Source organism: Hyperoodon ampullatus, assembly GCF_949752795.1.
Source record: "Hyperoodon ampullatus genome assembly, chromosome: 3".
In the NCBI taxonomy this organism is placed as follows: domain Eukaryota; kingdom Metazoa; phylum Chordata; class Mammalia; order Artiodactyla; family Ziphiidae; genus Hyperoodon; species Hyperoodon ampullatus.
In genome coordinates, this window is record NC_136916.1 from 105,929,637 (window position 1) to 105,945,575 (window position 15,939).

General features: G+C 55.8%; 2 protein-coding genes across 2 annotated transcripts; one reads left to right on the forward strand and one right to left on the reverse strand.

Annotated features, from left to right (window-relative positions):
• Window positions 1-4,063: 4,063 nt before the first annotated feature.
• Window positions 4,064-6,241, forward strand: THTPA (thiamine triphosphatase; the record flags this gene model as incomplete). Its single annotated transcript, XM_079701058.1, has 3 exons — window positions 4,064-4,089; window positions 4,461-5,012; window positions 6,129-6,241. Exons 2-3 carry the CDS (start codon window positions 4,466-4,468, stop codon window positions 6,239-6,241), a joined length of 660 nt encoding a protein of 219 aa, XP_079557184.1. The 5' UTR covers window positions 4,064-4,089; window positions 4,461-4,465.
• Window positions 6,242-6,983: 742 nt separating this feature from the next.
• AP1G2 (adaptor related protein complex 1 subunit gamma 2) lies at window positions 6,984-15,617 on the reverse strand (the record flags this gene model as incomplete). Its single annotated transcript, XM_079700475.1, has 21 exons — window positions 6,984-7,263; window positions 7,348-7,446; window positions 7,671-7,834; window positions 8,524-8,659; window positions 8,742-8,865; window positions 9,194-9,298; window positions 9,563-9,690; window positions 9,780-9,869; window positions 11,841-11,963; window positions 12,044-12,098; window positions 12,183-12,323; window positions 12,508-12,621; window positions 12,797-12,852; window positions 13,028-13,126; window positions 13,410-13,490; window positions 13,895-13,990; window positions 14,109-14,185; window positions 14,359-14,455; window positions 14,582-14,723; window positions 14,867-14,991; window positions 15,408-15,617. 21 exons carry the CDS (start codon window positions 15,615-15,617, stop codon window positions 7,162-7,164), a joined length of 2,364 nt encoding a protein of 787 aa, XP_079556601.1. The 3' UTR covers window positions 6,984-7,161.
• Window positions 15,618-15,939: the final 322 nt, after the last annotated feature.

The following is a 15,939-nucleotide window of genomic DNA, read 5'->3' on the forward strand; positions in this document are numbered from 1 at the left end:
GGGACACATGGACAGAGATCAGCGGGGCAACCGGAGCAGCAAAACGCGTGGTCGTTGATAGGGCTATTCAGAGAGAGGGACAGACAGCAGATGGAGAGCTGGGGGCCAGGAGAGACACACTTCACCTTGAATAGGAGTACAGGCCTCCCCTCACCTACTACTCACACCTTTTCCAAAACAAAACAAAACAAACAAAACCCAACCCCCCAAACCAACAAACAACTCAACTTCTGGCAAAACCTAAGGTCGAAGATTAAGGGTATCCACGTCCTCTCCCACCCTCCCACCCCCCAGCGCGCTTGCCCATCCATCTGCCTGCCTGCTAGCCGCCTTTCCTCCCCCATCCTGCGGCCGGCGGGGGGCCACCGAGACCCAGGCGCCTCCAGACTGACAGCTCCGAGCCCCCGCACTCCCCCGGCCTCCCCCTCCCTCCGGGACCCCCGCTCCCTGCACAGCTCGGCGCGGCCCGTCTAGGCTCTCGTTACCCTCCATCTGTCCGGCTGGCTGCTGGTCCAGCCTCGAAACCTTTCCCTTCCCGGTCTCTACCTCCACCCCGGCATCTCTCTCTTCGCCCCATTCCCGCTCGCAGGCCCTCTCCTTCCCTCCCATACCCCTGTCCCTCCTTCTCCTCAGGCTCTCGGTGTGTCCGTCTGTCCGTCCGGGTCCCCTCCCCCAGTCCCTTCCCGTCCCTCTCCGTGCCCTCCAGCGGCAGTCTCCGAGCGCCTCCTCTCCCCTCCGTCTCAAGCTTCCAAAGAGCAAGGAAGGGAAGAAGAGAGAGGGAGAGGAGAAAAAAAACCAACCCAGCAGCATCGGAAATCGATGCACTTACACCTCAGCTGGAAGCAGGGACGGGAGTCGAACCGCGGCCGCCCAGCAGCGCGAGGCGGGGAGGGGAGGGGGTGGCTCTTGGAAGGGACTTCTCCGATGTGTTGATTCCTTTTTTTCCCCTCCTCCTCCCTCCCTCCAGCGCTCACTCCGGGGCGTCGGGGACGGAGATGGAAAAAAAAAATAAATAAATTCACGGCGGTGAGGGAAGTGAAGGAAAATAATCAATGCTATTTGGCTGCGGCTGAAGTGTTTTCCCGGCTTCGTGAGGGGGTTTCCATTGATTCACCCTGGGCACTCGCTCGCTCCCTGCCTCCTCCTCCTCCTCCTCGCCCTCCTCCTCCTCCTCCTCGCCCTCCTCCTCCTCCTCCTCCTCGCCCTCACTCCTCCGCCTCATTCACTGGCTGGAGCCGAGGCGTCCCACACAATGGAATAATCAATACCCAGGCGCCCGGGGCGGCCCCACTGAGCAGGTGCAGCGGCCCGCCCGCCGCGGAGTATGTCGGGAGTTGTAGTCCGTCCGCGTCCGCCCCCGCCCCGGCCCCCCGGTTCTAGATCTTGGGCCCGTCTGCTTGGCTGGACTGTGGGCGGGACCCGAGGCCCGAGGACAGGCGGACGGCGGTCCCGGCCACCTGCTTGACTGTGGCGCCAGGTCCAAGCCGGTGCCTGCAAAGAGGGCAGGCTCCTTTAAACACTTTGCTGTCTTCTCCTCCTCTTCCTTCTGCCTGCAGAAATCGCACACGTGTTTTGTAATTTAGTTTTAAATCAGCTCTAGAGCAAGTCCTGGCTTCTGCCAGCTTCCCGGAGCCACTCCAGGCCTATCTCTCTTTTTTCACTCCCTTCTTCTTGCTTTATTAGTTCCTGTCCCTTCCAATTGGGCACTAGAACCTTATCTTCCACAGCAATTAGTCTTGGTCCCTGAGAGCTTCTGTCTCCTCCACGTGGTCACAGAGTCCCCAGAGTTGGGTGGGGGGAGGGGAGGTTCTGGCTCCCCATCCTCATCTTCAGTTTCTCAGCTTCCATAAGCTCTCCTCCTATATTCTAATAACACTAGCTGCTAAAATTAATTGAGTGCATAGGGACAGTTCCAAGCACTTTTACATATATTAATTATTTAATCCTCACAACTAGTCTCATTTTACAGTTGAGGAAACCAGCGCACAAACAAGTTAATAAACTGGCTCAAGGTCACACGGCCAATAAGTGACCCCTCCAGGATTCAAATTCTGATAGTCTGACTCCAGACCTCACACTAGCTGCTATAGCCTACTTCTCTTTTTTTTTTTTTGTGCGGTACGCGGGCCCACTGTTGTGGCCTCTCCCGCTGCGGGGCACAGAGCCCAGACGCGCAGGCTCAGCGGCCATGGCTCACGGGCCCAGCCGCTCCACGGCATATGGCATCTTCCCGGACCGGGGCACGAACCCACGTCCCCTGCATCGGCAGGCGGACTCTCAACCACTGCGCCACCAGGGAAGCCCTATAGCCTACTTCTCTTAAAAGAAAAAAGTCCTGGAGTTCACAGGAAAAAAGGAAGGAGAAAGAAACTAACATTTTGAATCTCTATGATGTGACAGTTTGTCACTGAATTCCTCACACTTAACTGTGAGGCAGTCCACATTTTACCAAAGAGAAAACAGAGGTTTAGGGAGGTGGAGTTGCTAGCCCAATGCCAAACACCAGTAAAGTGAAGATGGGACTCAACTCCAGGTCTGTCTAGCTTTGGAGTCTGGTCTTTCCTTTTCCTTAAACTGCTGCCTTGGCCCTACTGGACTGGACCTTATAACTCACAGAAGAGATTAAGTCTTCTTCCTCTGGGCAACAAAACTGATAAGCAAAGGACAGATGAAAAGCAGGCCAGTGAAAGGAATTAGGGGCTGGGGTCCCTCCCCTCTCTGCACATTGGTACCTGTCATAGGATGTGGCGGGGTATGCCTTAAAGAGATCCCAAGTTCAGGATGCCATGTCTGTAAACCAGTGTCCTCTCCACAGTACCTCCCATGGGTCACGTGTTTCCAGAAACATACTGGGGAGAGGACAGGTATTGAGAACCTAGCACTTCACACCCATCATAGGAGCAGGCCCAGGAGTTGACAAGAGCCACTGTTCTTCAGCAAGCTACCTTACCCAAAGAATCAGACATACAGTTGATGCCTCCAGCTAATCATAGCTCTGGGAGGGAGTAAGGAGGAGCCTTCTCTATTTTGTCTCCCAAAGCAAAGGGCCATTCTCATGTCTTCCTATATTTTAAGTGAACATAAGTATTTCTCCTATTCCTGACAAAGCCTGCTCAGGGGCCACTGGACAAACTCCTCAGTCTGACACTCAAAACCTTTTCCAACCTGCCCTTCAAGTGTATTTCTAGATTCATCTCTTTCCTCTTACACACGTGCCAGGTGCTCTCTAGCTTCTGAGCCTTTGCTCATGCTGTTCTTGTCACCATCTTGGTCTCCAACCGTTGAAATCCCATCATGTCTTTAGTTTTCATCCAAAATATCATTTCCTCCTCTTATAGAAAGTCTCCCATCCACCCTTATCCTGAACATTCATGGGGATGTATTAACTCCCCTTTAAAACTCCAGAGTCTAGAGTAGCTGTACTGGTCTTAGTTATCCTTTTTTTTTTTTTTTTTTTTCCCTAGCTCATTCCCACTGGCCTGCATTCAGTGGGACACCATAATAGTCAATAAAATATTTGCTGGACAGCGTCTCAGTGAGTGGCTTGTATTCCAGGCCCATCTGCCAACGGGGTGAGGGGGTTGGAGACAGGACTGGGGCCTCAGCTCCTTTTCCATCCGACTCTCTCAACTTTAGGTCGAGTCCCGCTGGTGTTAATCGCAGCTTTCCTGTCACCATAGCGACGGGTGGGGCAAGAAAGCAGTCTCCCTTTGGAACTACATCTCCCATCATGCACCCGGGCCCCAGGGTGCCGACTCAGCCGTTGGCCTGAGACCCCGGGCCACCCCCACCTCCGAGAGCCGGCAGGGGTCTGGGAGGAGGAGCAGAGCGCAGGGAGATGGCCTCGCTCTCGGCCCACCGCGGAGGTTGCGGCCTCCCATGAGCTAGCAGGCTTCTCGGGCCCCGGCCTGCCCTCGGCTTCGCCACAGCGGGCCTAATATGGCCGCTCGTGCCGGGATCTCCCGGGTGTGCAGAGAACCGGGCCGAGGTCCGGGGCCAGGAACTGCTCCCGGCATTCCTCGCGGGCGTGGCGTGGGCTCCCTTCCCCCTTCTCCAGGTCCCGCGAGAGGGAGATCCTGGGGCTTTGAGGTGAGATTCGAGGCTCCGCTGGCCGTTGCTGTGGGGGGATCGGGCGGGGTCGACCCCGGCAGTGAGCCGCCGTCCTCCCGGGGTAGCATGGTGTCTAGCGGGCGCGTTGAAAGGACACCCGCTACACGGCCTGCTTTCTAGAGAGCCCTTTGGATTGAGGGCATTTTCAGCAATGGAAGGGGTCTAACTGGAGACTTATCCCTATTGCTGAACCTTAGAACATCAGAGACAAGAAGGGGCCATCCATCACAGAGGCAGGGAGGAAGGGCCCCCAACAGAGAGCCCTGCGACAGTGTGTGCGCCTCCTAAGTTCTTCCGGGGGTAGGGGTCTTTGGGAGCTCAGCCAATGTTTGTTGATTGACTGATTGCAGGTAGCATGGCCCAGGGCCTGATTGAAGTGGAGCGAAAGTTCGTTCCCGGCCCTGGCACAGAAGAGCGGCTGCAGGAATTGGGGGGTACCCTGGAGCGCCGAGTCACTTTCCGAGACAGCTACTATGACACCCCTGAGCTGAGCCTCATGCGGGCTGACTACTGGCTCCGACAGCGAGAGGGCAGTGGATGGGAGCTCAAATGTCCCGGAGCAGCAAGTGTCTCAGGACCCCACACTAAGTACATGGAACTCACAGCTGAGCCTGCAGTTGTGGCCCGGCTCTGTGAGGTGCTGAGCGCTGAAGTCCCGGGGGCTGGAGGCGTGGCTGCTCTGCTGGGCCCGCTGGGGCTGCAGGAAGTAGCTAGTTTTGTGACTAAGCGTAGTGCCTGGAAACTGGTGCTGCGCGGAGCTGATGAAGAGGAGCTGCCGCTCAGCGTGGACCTGGATACAGCTGACTTTGGCTACGCTGTGGGTGAGGTAGAGGCCCTGGTGCAAGAGGAGGCTGAAGTCCCAGCTGCCCTAGAGAAGATCCACAGCCTCAGCAGCATGCTTGGTGAGGGAGACAGACCTTTCTGTGCTTCCCTTGCTCCTCTTCTGGGTGTACCCGCTGGGCCAGTTAGTGGGGAGGGTCTCGAGGCTATTTCTGTAAGGGGAATTATTTTAGCAATTTTCTAGAGGACCCAGTTTGCTTAGGGCTCTATCAAATCCGGTTTCCTCTTTTGCAATAGTTGTCTAACCTGGATTGAATCCTTCCATGTGTCTCTAATCCATCCCAGTCATTGTCTCATGTAGTTCTCATACCTCTAGTCACTCCAAGTGTCGTTCAGTTCTCTGTCAGTTCTCCTCTTCAATCTTTCCATCCATCCTTCCTTCCCCCAACTCCTGTCCTCTCACTTTTACAACTAAATCCTCATTTGATTTGTCCTATTGGCTTGAGTAAAAGGCAAGAACGTTGTGCCTATGTGACAGACAGCGGGGCAAATGGTAGCAGATTAGTTTTTCCGTTCCCAGGCTTAGCTCCCTTGTACACAGTTCATCCACAGGAGTAGTGTTGTGCATGCCATCGGGCCTTACAGCCCTGGAATGCTGCTCTTGCCTCCCCAGCAAACCCACAGCAAGTTCCCTGCTATCTGCCCAGCATGCTGCCAGGCACTAACAATCAGACACTGGCTTATTGTGACTCCACACCACACAGGCTAGAATTCCCCGCGAATCCCACCCCACGGCTGTAGCTGCTTCTCTTATTTCTACATCCCTTGGTTTCTCTCTCTGTGTGCATCTCTGCATGTGCTTCATTACCAAGCTAATGAGCTTTGGCCTGCCTGGATAGGCTTTAATCTTGATTGGGGGGCAGAAGCAGCAATTGAAATGAGTCGCTCTTGAGGCACCCTCTGTCTTCATGGTGCCTGAGTGCCTTTCACCACTTCTTGCTGGAGGAGAGGCTCATGCTTGGCTTCTCAGGCCCACTCCTGCCTCAAGTGGCCCTCTTAGGCCCCGCTTCCCTAGGCTAATCAGGAAGTGGGCTGGCGAGTTAGAGAAGCTGGTTGGACGGCGTTCGGAATCCCAGTGCTGCCTTGGAAACAACTTTGGGGTCCAGCTGCGTGGGCAGGGAGAGTCAAAGCATTTTCAGCTCTGTCTGGTTTTCTGCTCATTCTCCTTTTGCCTGTAGGTGTGCTGGCGCAGGAGACGGCACCTGCCAAGCTGATTGTGTACCTACAGCGCTTCCGACCTCAGGACTATCAGCGCCTGCCAGAAGTGTACAGCTCCAAAGAGAAGCCTTAGGGGACTGGAAGATCCAGACGTGCCACTGGGCTAGGGTGTCACTTGCCTGATGGGGAAGAAAGCTCTGGGTCGAATGAGGTTCATTCCTGGGCTCACTGTGCCTCTCCCTCTCTGGCTTCCCTTCCCACGGTGACTCCTCTCTCTCCAGCTCCGCCTGTCCTTCACCCTACCCTCAGCTATCCTTCCTGGAGCCCTCCCTGGCTGCCCCCTCATCCGTCAGATGCAATCTGTGGGCCGCCCCTCTCCCCTGGCCGCTAAGCAGCCTCCATTGATTTCCGCTCGTGTTTATAGGATTTCCACTTAGCCGTGATCAGTAGTTAAGCACAGGAAAATCCCTTGCCACCCTCCCTCCCTTGGTCGATGCCATTGATTCTGCCAGCGGCTCCTAAACTGCCTTACAGCTGAGTTAGAGATGAGGGGAGGCGGCAGGGATTTCCCTGCCCTGGGATATGGGGAATAGCAGAAGGTTGGGGAAATGGGTGGGAATCCCTGTTAGAAATCTAGAAATTCTGGTTTGATGTTGCCCCTGTGCCCTGCTCTGGCCCAGAGGATAGAGTGCCTCCTGTGGAAGTTTAGGGGCACATTTGCCCTCCAACCTGGAAAGGGGTAGAAAGAAAACCTTCCTTTGTTGAAACCAGTTCCAAAGGCTTAGGGCCAGATACCTACTTCCTGTGTAAGAAGGCTCTTCCCTGGCTGTTATTCACATACGTTTTCTACCTCAAATATGCCTTCCCCCCTCAGGCTTTATTGGGCTTTCACTATTTGTGGGGTTGGGGGCAGCCCCCCAACCCCAGTTTCTACAGTGGCAAGTACAGGACCAGAGTGCCACCTGCTGGTTGTCCTCAGATACGGGCTCCAAGTAGCTGGGGCCCCTGGGTTTGAGGACACAGGAGGATTTCAGGCTGTGAGTGGAGGCCGAGTTACCGCCATGTCTCCACAGGCAAGTTGTTCACCTCAAAGATTTCCTGCACCGGCTGGCCAAAGTGGTTGTAGGTGAGGCGCAGCTTCAGCCGCAAGGGGGCCTAGGAATAGGAGAGCAGAGACCAGGGTAAGCGCCGACTCCTGCCTTCACTGGGTATTAGCCTCGAGGGGCTCCTGGAGCTCACCTTCTTAGGATTGAGGATTCTGAGGAGCTGGGTCATCGGAAGGCCACCCTGAGCTGGAACTGTGTCCCCACTGGGAGCCTGTAGCTGCAGCTGGAAACTCTGAACACAGGAGGTTGGATGGAGCACACCGCAGGGAGCTGGCTGGGCTCAGGTGACCCCTCCACACCCACTAGTTTTAAACCCTCTTCCCATAACTCCCCGAGTGCCTGTCTCTGCAAGTCACTCCCTTCTCATCTCATCCTCTCCCCCACCCACCTCCTCTACTTAGTGGCCTTTTCTCCTAGAGTACCGAGGCCGCCTCTGAATCCCAGTCTTCTACAAACCTTGGGCACGGCGGCCTGGCAGATGAAGTGGGTGACATCACCCCCTGAGGTGTTGGTGGCAGTGACAGTGATTAACAGCAAAGTAGGGGTTCCAGGGGGTCGAACGAAAGAAAGATTCAGCTGTAGTCCTTCGCGCTCAAACACTTTGAGATTTGGGATGGGAGCTACAGCAGGGAGAAAGAGGTGGCTTGGTGTATGGGCTGAAGATAACAGTTCACTCATTCAATAAAAATTAAACGAGCACCCATTGGGTGCAGGGCACTGCTCGAGATGCTAGTGACAGAGTGGATAAGATGCAGCCTCTGATGGAGCTTACAGCCTAGTCGCGGGGAGAGAAACAATAAACAAGAAAGATAATCACAGACTGTAATTGGTGCTCTGAAGGAAACAAACTATGCCAGGATAACTGGGGGGAACTAACTTAAATAGGAGAGGTAGGGGAAGGCATCTGACAGTTTAGCTGAGGCCTGAAGATTGAGAATGAGCCAGTCATTTTGATGTGCTGGGGAAAGGACATGCCATGTGAAAAGAATAGGAACGCCAAGGGCTTGAGGTGAGAGGGCCTGAGGAGCTGAGAGGGGGCCAGTGGCGTGGGTAGTGGGAAAGCATGTGAGGTGGGCAGGGAGGAAGCAGGGCCCGCAGTCCAGGGTAAGAAGTCTGGAACAAAGGGAAGATACTGGAGGGTGTCCAGGAGGAGACTGGCATGATGTAATGAAACCTTTTACTAAGATGGGGATGTGATGAGGGTACACAGCAGGGAAGAGGGTATCAACCTCAGTCCTTGGCTTAGAAGGGGAAGCAGCCTGTTTCCACTGCCCCTTCTTTAGGACATCTCCCCTTTGTTGAGGCTTACCAGGGGGTGGGGGAGCACAGGGAAGGTTGAGGAGGTGTATCAAAGCGCCTCCTGGGGTGGGGTCCAGAGGGGGAGGGTGCTGGGCGTCCCCAGAAGGGCCATCCAGGAGATCTAACAGATCCAAGAGCTTTGAGGCCTGGGGGAGAGGGCAGAAGTGTCAGGACTGGGTATGGAAGCTGGACCATGCTCTTCCCCCCTGGGGCTCCCGGCCTCCTCACCTGGGGTTCTGTGGGGACAGGGGCTGCTTCCGAAAGCTGGGCTGTTTCTTTGCTTTCCTTTGCTTCCTCATCAACCTGAGAGCCACCTCGCTCCACAAGAGGTATCTTTTCCAGGATGGCAGCCCTGGGAGGATGGAATGCAGGTGTATCCCTCTGGGTAGACCCTGGGCTTTGCACAAGAGGCACGTGGGAGGAGGAGTAAGAGCATGGGGAGTCCTGGGCACATGGTGGGTCAGAAGCGCCCCTCTGATTTTCTAAGACGGCACAGTCTTGCTGGCCTTCAGATGAACAAGGATGGTGGGAAGCCCACTTAGCTTCAGTGAACTGTGAGTAGGAGGCTCTGACTGGATGAGAAAGGACACAGGTGAGGATGAGACCCCTGCACCCAGAAAGGGACAATGGGGAGGGGGCCGGGGGTTGGGTCCCACACTGCAGCAGAGTGGCGCGCACACCTCATGTGGTCATACTTCCGGAAGAGGGTGTTATACTCCACCGCCCGCTGCTGCAACTCCACGTCCAGGCAGCTCCCGTAGATGGACACAACCTGGCGGATGCGGCTGGGCCGCAAGGTGGTGCGTGAGTGGGAAGGGTCGTCTGCCATGCCCTTCACCTCCAGGATGCGGCAAGAAAGGAAGAGGCCCCACAGACCACGGAGATACCCATGAGTCTTGGCTCAAAAGGAAGAAGCTAAGGACGGAGGAGTGGGGATCGGGGTGTGGGCCTGGACGGAAACTCAGAAACTGGGGGGCACAGTGAAGGGACATCTCTCAATGGAGGCACCAAGAAGAGGCTCTGTGGGAGGAGTTGGGACCCACTCTTACTTGTTGTCCCCACGGAGCCGGGTGCTGAGCTTCATGAGGGCTGTGAGGGCATATCCTCGGGTGGCCGGCAGGGACATATGGGACTGCAGCACCCTTTCCAGCAGTGCCAACACCTCCTCTTCCTCCACCTTCCAGGGGGACACAGGGAGTGACCCTGGGGCCAGCCCTGCCTCCCCTGATATGTCCCTCCTCAGTGTATCCCCAACGCAGGACCTACCTGCAGGGGCTCAATTTCCTCACAGCTCCCTTCCAGCAGGAGGTCCCCGTATTCCCCGATGGACCAGGTTGCCACCTGCACCAGTGGTTGCTGCGTGGGATGAGAAACATGATGGGCCTGTGTCTATGTCCCCTCCTCACTTCCAGACCCCATGACATCCTTTAGGCAGTGCAGAGATGGTGGAGTTTGGAGGGGTGGGGAAAGGGAGGGGCCGCAGCACAGGGAGCAGTTATGAGCAGTTTTGTTAATTTGCTCCCAGCTCTGTGCTGGCTCCTGGGCTTCCTCTGCCCTCTGGTGGCCAAGTTTCAGAACTACATGGCCTAGGATGGACCTACAGATTATCGTACTAAATTAAGCCAGACACAGAAAGACAAACATTGTATGATATCACTTGTATGTGGAATCTAAAAAGTAATAAAAATGAGTCTACATACAAAACAGAAAGAGACTCACAGACATAGAAAACAAACTTATGGTTACCAAAGGGGAAGGGGGTGTGGGAAGGATAAATAAGGAGAAGTATGGGATTAACAGATACAAACTACTATATGTAAAATAAATAAGGATTTACTGTATAGCACAGGGAACTATATTCAATATCTTGTAATAACCTATAATGGAAAATAATCTTAAAATATATATGTATAGGGGGCTTCCCTGGTGGCGCAGTGGTTGGGAATCTGCCTGCCAACGCAGGGGACACGGGTTCGAGCCCTGGTCTGGGAAGATCCCACATGCCGCGGAGCGGCTGGCCCCGTGAGCCACAATTACTGAGCCTGCGCATCTGGAGCCTGTGCTCCGCAACAAGAGAGGCCGCAATAGTGAGAGGCCTGCGCACCGCGATGAAGAGTGGCCCCCACTTGCCGCAACTAGAGAAAGCCCTCGCACAGAAACGAAGACCCAACACAGCGATAAATAAATGAATAAAATTAAAAAATATATATATATATATATATGTATAACTGAATCACTTTGTTGTGCACCTAAAACACAATATTGTAAATCAACTATATTTCAATTAAAAAAAATCCTAGAATAACATTCAGAAAGTAATGCCAAAACAAAAACAAAAACAAAAACAAACCTACATGGCCTAACCACAAGGGGTGCAGCAAGGATGGGGAGAAGTGGGGGGGAGTCCTCCCTTGAGGAAGGGGCGGTGGTTTCTGCCTAGCCTACTAAAGTAATATGGAAAGGGGGCTATAGATACTGGTTGGCATCTGTGATTTCACTCAGCATTCAAGGTAATAATAAAACCAGGGACTTCCCTGGTGGTGCACTGGTTAAGAATCTGCATGCCAATGCAGGGGACATGGGTTCGAGCCCCGGCCCGGGAAGATCCCACATGCCGCGGAGCAACTAAGCCCGTGCGCCACAGCTACTGAGCCTGCGCTCTAGAGCCCATGAGCCACAACTACTGTGCCCGCGTGCCACAACTACGGAAGCCTGTGCGCCCTAGAGCCCTGCTCCACAACAAGAGAAGCCACCGCAATGAGAAGCTGCACACCGCAACGAAGAGTAGCCCCCGCTCGCTGCAACTACAGAGAAAGCCCACGCGCAGCAGCAAAGACCCCATGCATGCAAAAAACAAACAAACAAACAAACAAACAAAAAACCCACAGAAAACCTATGGGGGACTTCCCTGGCAGTCCAGTGGTTAAGATGCCTTGCTTCCAACGCAGGGGGCACGGGTTCGATCCCTGGTTGGGGAACTAAGATTCCACATTAAAAAAAAAAAAAAAAAAGCAAAACCTAATACATGCAGAAAGAGCTTTTATCTATCTCATTTGATCAAGGCAGCTCTGGGAGATAGGCAGGGTAGAATGCTGAGTAGACCTAGCATGAAGGTAAATAAGTCATCTGTGGTTGCACAGACAGTAGGTGTCAGAGCCAGCACAGAAGTCCAGGTGTTCTAACTACCAACAGAGCTCTGTCTTTGAGTGTCTCCTCTGCTAAGTAGAGAGCTGTGACCCTGAGGGAAAAACAGTTGGGAATCAGATATATGGAGCAGGTGGCCCAGGAAGGGCTGGGCAGCCCCAGGCCTGGTGGTGGGAGCAGTACCTGGGAGATGTCCTCAGCCAGGGCGCTGTAGAGACGGCGCACAGAGTAGGCATGGAGCTCCTGGGCGCCCCCAATCAGCTGGGTCAGGTTGGCCACTGCGTCATCACGCACATGGGTGCCTGCCTGGAGGGGTGGACGTGGCTGAGTCAGTGTGGTGAACCCTGCACGCTCCCGCCCAGCTCTCAGTCCAGCCCCTGCCTCACCGTCATCAGCACACGTAGGGTGGTGTCTATGTGCCACCGCTTGGTTGGGGCAAACCTAGGGGACATATGGCTCTTCAGTCCTGGTGCTGACAGTCCCTGGATTCCACCCTCTCTGCCTCCTGGGCACCCATCCCCTCACCTCTCTGCTGCCAGAAGGATGCCTGAGGCACAGTCCGCCTGTAGATCAGGGGGGCAGGACTCCAGAAAACCCTGCAGCTCCTGTGTCATGGCTTGCACGTTGGAGCTATTCACCAGAGCCAGGCTCAGTTCCAAGGCCCGCCTGGCAGGAGAGATGTGTGTTTATACAGGTAACCCAGGTCACCCTATGACATGCCTCAGGCCCCCCCTTCCCCAGGCACCTGTCTCCTTAGTCCCCTTTCTCCAGCTGCTCTGAGCTGGCCTGGGTCTTGGCCACCAGGCGCTGGGCCCTCTGCCCTGCCCTCTCGTTCCTCTGTCCTGCTCACCGGCTGAGGGAGCCATCAGGTTCCCGTAGACATTCCACCACGGTGGGCCGGTGCCGCTGCACAGCACTGTGATCAGACTGCACCAGCCTCAGCAAGGACGTCAGGGCTACGTACCTGGCCAGAGCAGGAGAGGCCCTGTCATGCCATGGCCGTCAGCCCTCCCCCACCCCGTCCTGCCCTGGGTATAGGAATAAGAGGCTGGTGAATCCGGAGACTCTGGAAGGAGGAGGGCAGAGGACCCAGGGCTCAGTGACACAGCCCAGCCAGACACCTGGGCCTATTACATTACCTAATGTTCCTGTCACTGTTGAGCAGGAAGCGGCCAAGAATGTTGACAGCTAGAACCTACGGAGGCAGAGGTTGGGGACAGTCAGGGAAGAAGCAACCTGCTCATTCAGGAGTGGGGACTGCGTGGCACAGGGTGACCAGGGTGGGGAGGAGAAACCAGTGAACAGGACCTTTCTGCCTGGCTGGGGCGGGTGGGAGGGGCCCCGGGGGGGAGGGGCATACGGGAGGGTACCCGCAGGCCCGCTGCAGAGCGGATGTCCATGATGGTGAGCACCGTCTCAAACAGGACCGCGTTGCCCGCATTTCGGCTGGTGTCTGTGTTCGTGGCTACCTGCGTGGATGCGAGAGAAGATGCATCTCTAAGGGGCTCCGTCCTCTCCTCAGGTCTCCATCATATCATCCCTCAAACAGCTAACAAGGCTCCCTGAGCTCCCGCTATGTGCCAGGGGCTACTGCACTGAGACAGACTGTGTCCCTGTCCTCAGGGAGATCCCGGTCCAGAGGGAAATGGAGACGTTATCATATGGCCACCGCATGGTGAGTGGTCATGTGAGGGATGCGCAGGGCCAGTGGGATCACAGAGCAACACACTTAACCGGCAACCCCACCCCAACCTGGGCCAGCAAGTCATTCATGGTCTCACTGCTCTCCTCGTGGTTCCGGCCCAGAATCCGAAGCAGACGAAGTATCTGGACCTGAAATTGGGTTAAAGGTTGGGGGGTGGTTCTTAGGGGAAGGAGTCGTGGGGCTGAGAAGAAAAGTCCAGCACTGAGGAGAGCATTGTGAGGGGTCTGGCTGGTTCCCGAGAACCTCCCTGGCCCTCCCCCAACCTCCACTGGTCCCTTGGGCCCTGGGAGGGGTTCAGAGGTGTGTGAGGCCAGGGGATTTGAGGACAGGCTTTTCAAACATATTGTTACCAAACTGGATTTTCTGACCTTCAGGCATCCCCCTCCCCACACTGGTCCTGGGAGAACCTGGTGCTTGCCACCCTCCCGCCCAAGACACTGACTGAGCCCAAGTGTTCTCTGGGAAGTGACCACTGGCCATGGGCTTACTAAGCTTTTTGTTCTAGGGATATAGCAGGGAAGGGTCAGCCCACCTGCAGGAAGGGATCGCTGACTCCAGATATGCTGTGTTCTGTGGAATATCCCGTCGTCACCAGAGTCCGGAGGATGTGCACCAGCTGGGGCACCATCTGGAGGGAGGGCATGGCCTGGTCTGAGCATTCTTCCTAATCCTCTCAATCTTCAGCCCCATTCCAACCCTACTGCCCTTTTCTTCCTGGCCCGGGGCCCGTCCCTTCGCCAGCCCACCTTTCGAAAGTGCTTGAGGGCCGCAGGGCTTCGTTCGCAGAGTTCCGTGATCAGCGTGATGGTGCCCAGCAGGATGCCTGGGTCAGGGTGGGGGAAGTGAGTGCTGGGCCGGGGCACAGGGGAGTCTACTGCGTGTGTGTGTTTGTGTGCACGTGCTACCCTTCTCCTAGGAGCTGCTGTTCCCATCCCGCGTCTCCCTTCTGTCCACAGCCAGAGCTGAGGCAGGGGACGAGGAGCCCCATGGCCTTACCGTGGTGGTGTTCGTGAAGCAGTTGGGCACAGGGTGGGAGGAAGATTTCGGAGAGCTCAGGGACCTTCCGGATCATGTGCACTGCAGTCAGAACAGCCTGCAGAGGTCAGGGGTCTCAGAAGAGGCAGGGGTCTGCCAGGATGGACCGCCCCCCACACCTCTGCCACGTGGCAGACAGGGGACAGTTTCTGGAGGCGCAAGTGCCTAGAACCTGCCATCTCACCTTCTTGCGCACATAGGCGCTAGGCTGCAGGAGCAGTTTCTCCACCTCAGTGGCCAAGTCCCGGCACATCTCAGCAGAGCCTGTGGCACTCAGAGTGCACAGGGCCAGGCCTTGTACAGCCTGAATCCCTTGGCTCAGGTCACTGCAGAGTTTTGGGAGGACGGTCAGTCAAGCCTCTGAAAAATCCAGCCCTTCCCAGTACCTACAGCAGGCAACCCCCTGGGATTTCCCAGTTCCCCACTCTCCCATCTCCCTGATTCCAAGCGCTTCCCAGAACTCTCTCACTTCTTGATGCTGTTGGTAATAAGCAGGTGGGCATCCTGCCTCTCATCCAGTAGAAGCATGGCCCCCAGGTAGCCCACCCTCTTGTCTGTGAACCTGGGGGAGGCGATCAGTTTCAGGCACTCCATCTACAGGGAAGGGGGCAGACCAGGAAGGCGCAGGGGTGAAACCAGAGGCACTAACGTCCCTTTTCCATCTTCCTCCTTTATACCAGATTAATCTGTGAGGGCAGCATATCCCATGGCCCTCCCGTCAACAAGGAGAGAGGTCTAGGAGATTCAGTTAGTGGGTAGTTTCAAGGAAACAGGAGGATGGGAAGAGAGGAGGAAGTGCCCTGAATGGCGTTGGCCAGAGAATGAAGGGTTCAGCCCAGCTGATGACCAGTTGGGGTTATACTGCGGAAGGAAGTCTGCGGTGCATGCTGTGAGGGCTCAGAAGCTTTGTAGAATAAAGAAATCGGGGCACAAATAGGTGAGGGGGTCCGAGACGGTGCTCCACTAGCTTCTCTCATCAAACTCAGAAGGGAGGCGTCCCTGCCCAGTACCTGTCCAAAGTGGGCGGGGTAGCCTAACAGGTGGACGTAGAGCAGTTTGGCCAGCTGGCGGTGCCTGTGCAGAGGGTCCCCATCGCGGAAGGAGGCCCGGATGTGGGCGCACTCCTTTTGGATCACCTCCCGCTCCTGGGCCTGGGTCTTGGCCTCACGAATCTCCTGGATTAGATCCTGAAGCTTCAGCGAGGACGAGGACGCCACCATCCTGGGGGGCAAAGCCCGGGAGCGGAGAGGGCTTTAACCCTCTGGCTGGAAGCGTCTGGCCTTTCTGCACAGGCTTGCCCTGTACCAAGCTCCTGAGGGCTTGGGTCCCACCGCTACCCTAAAACTGAGCCCTTTCCCCACGCGGGTCCCCAAATTCCGCCCCCTCCTCACCGCGGGAGGAGACCTCCACTACGCATGCGTCCCCGCCCCACTCCACGCCCGTTGCTACCGAGCATGCGCCGGAACCCCGCCTATTCCCCCCCGCCCCCCCGCCCCCCCTTTTCCCTTAGTCTACACCTGGTTTCCCATCTCTAGGTCAGCC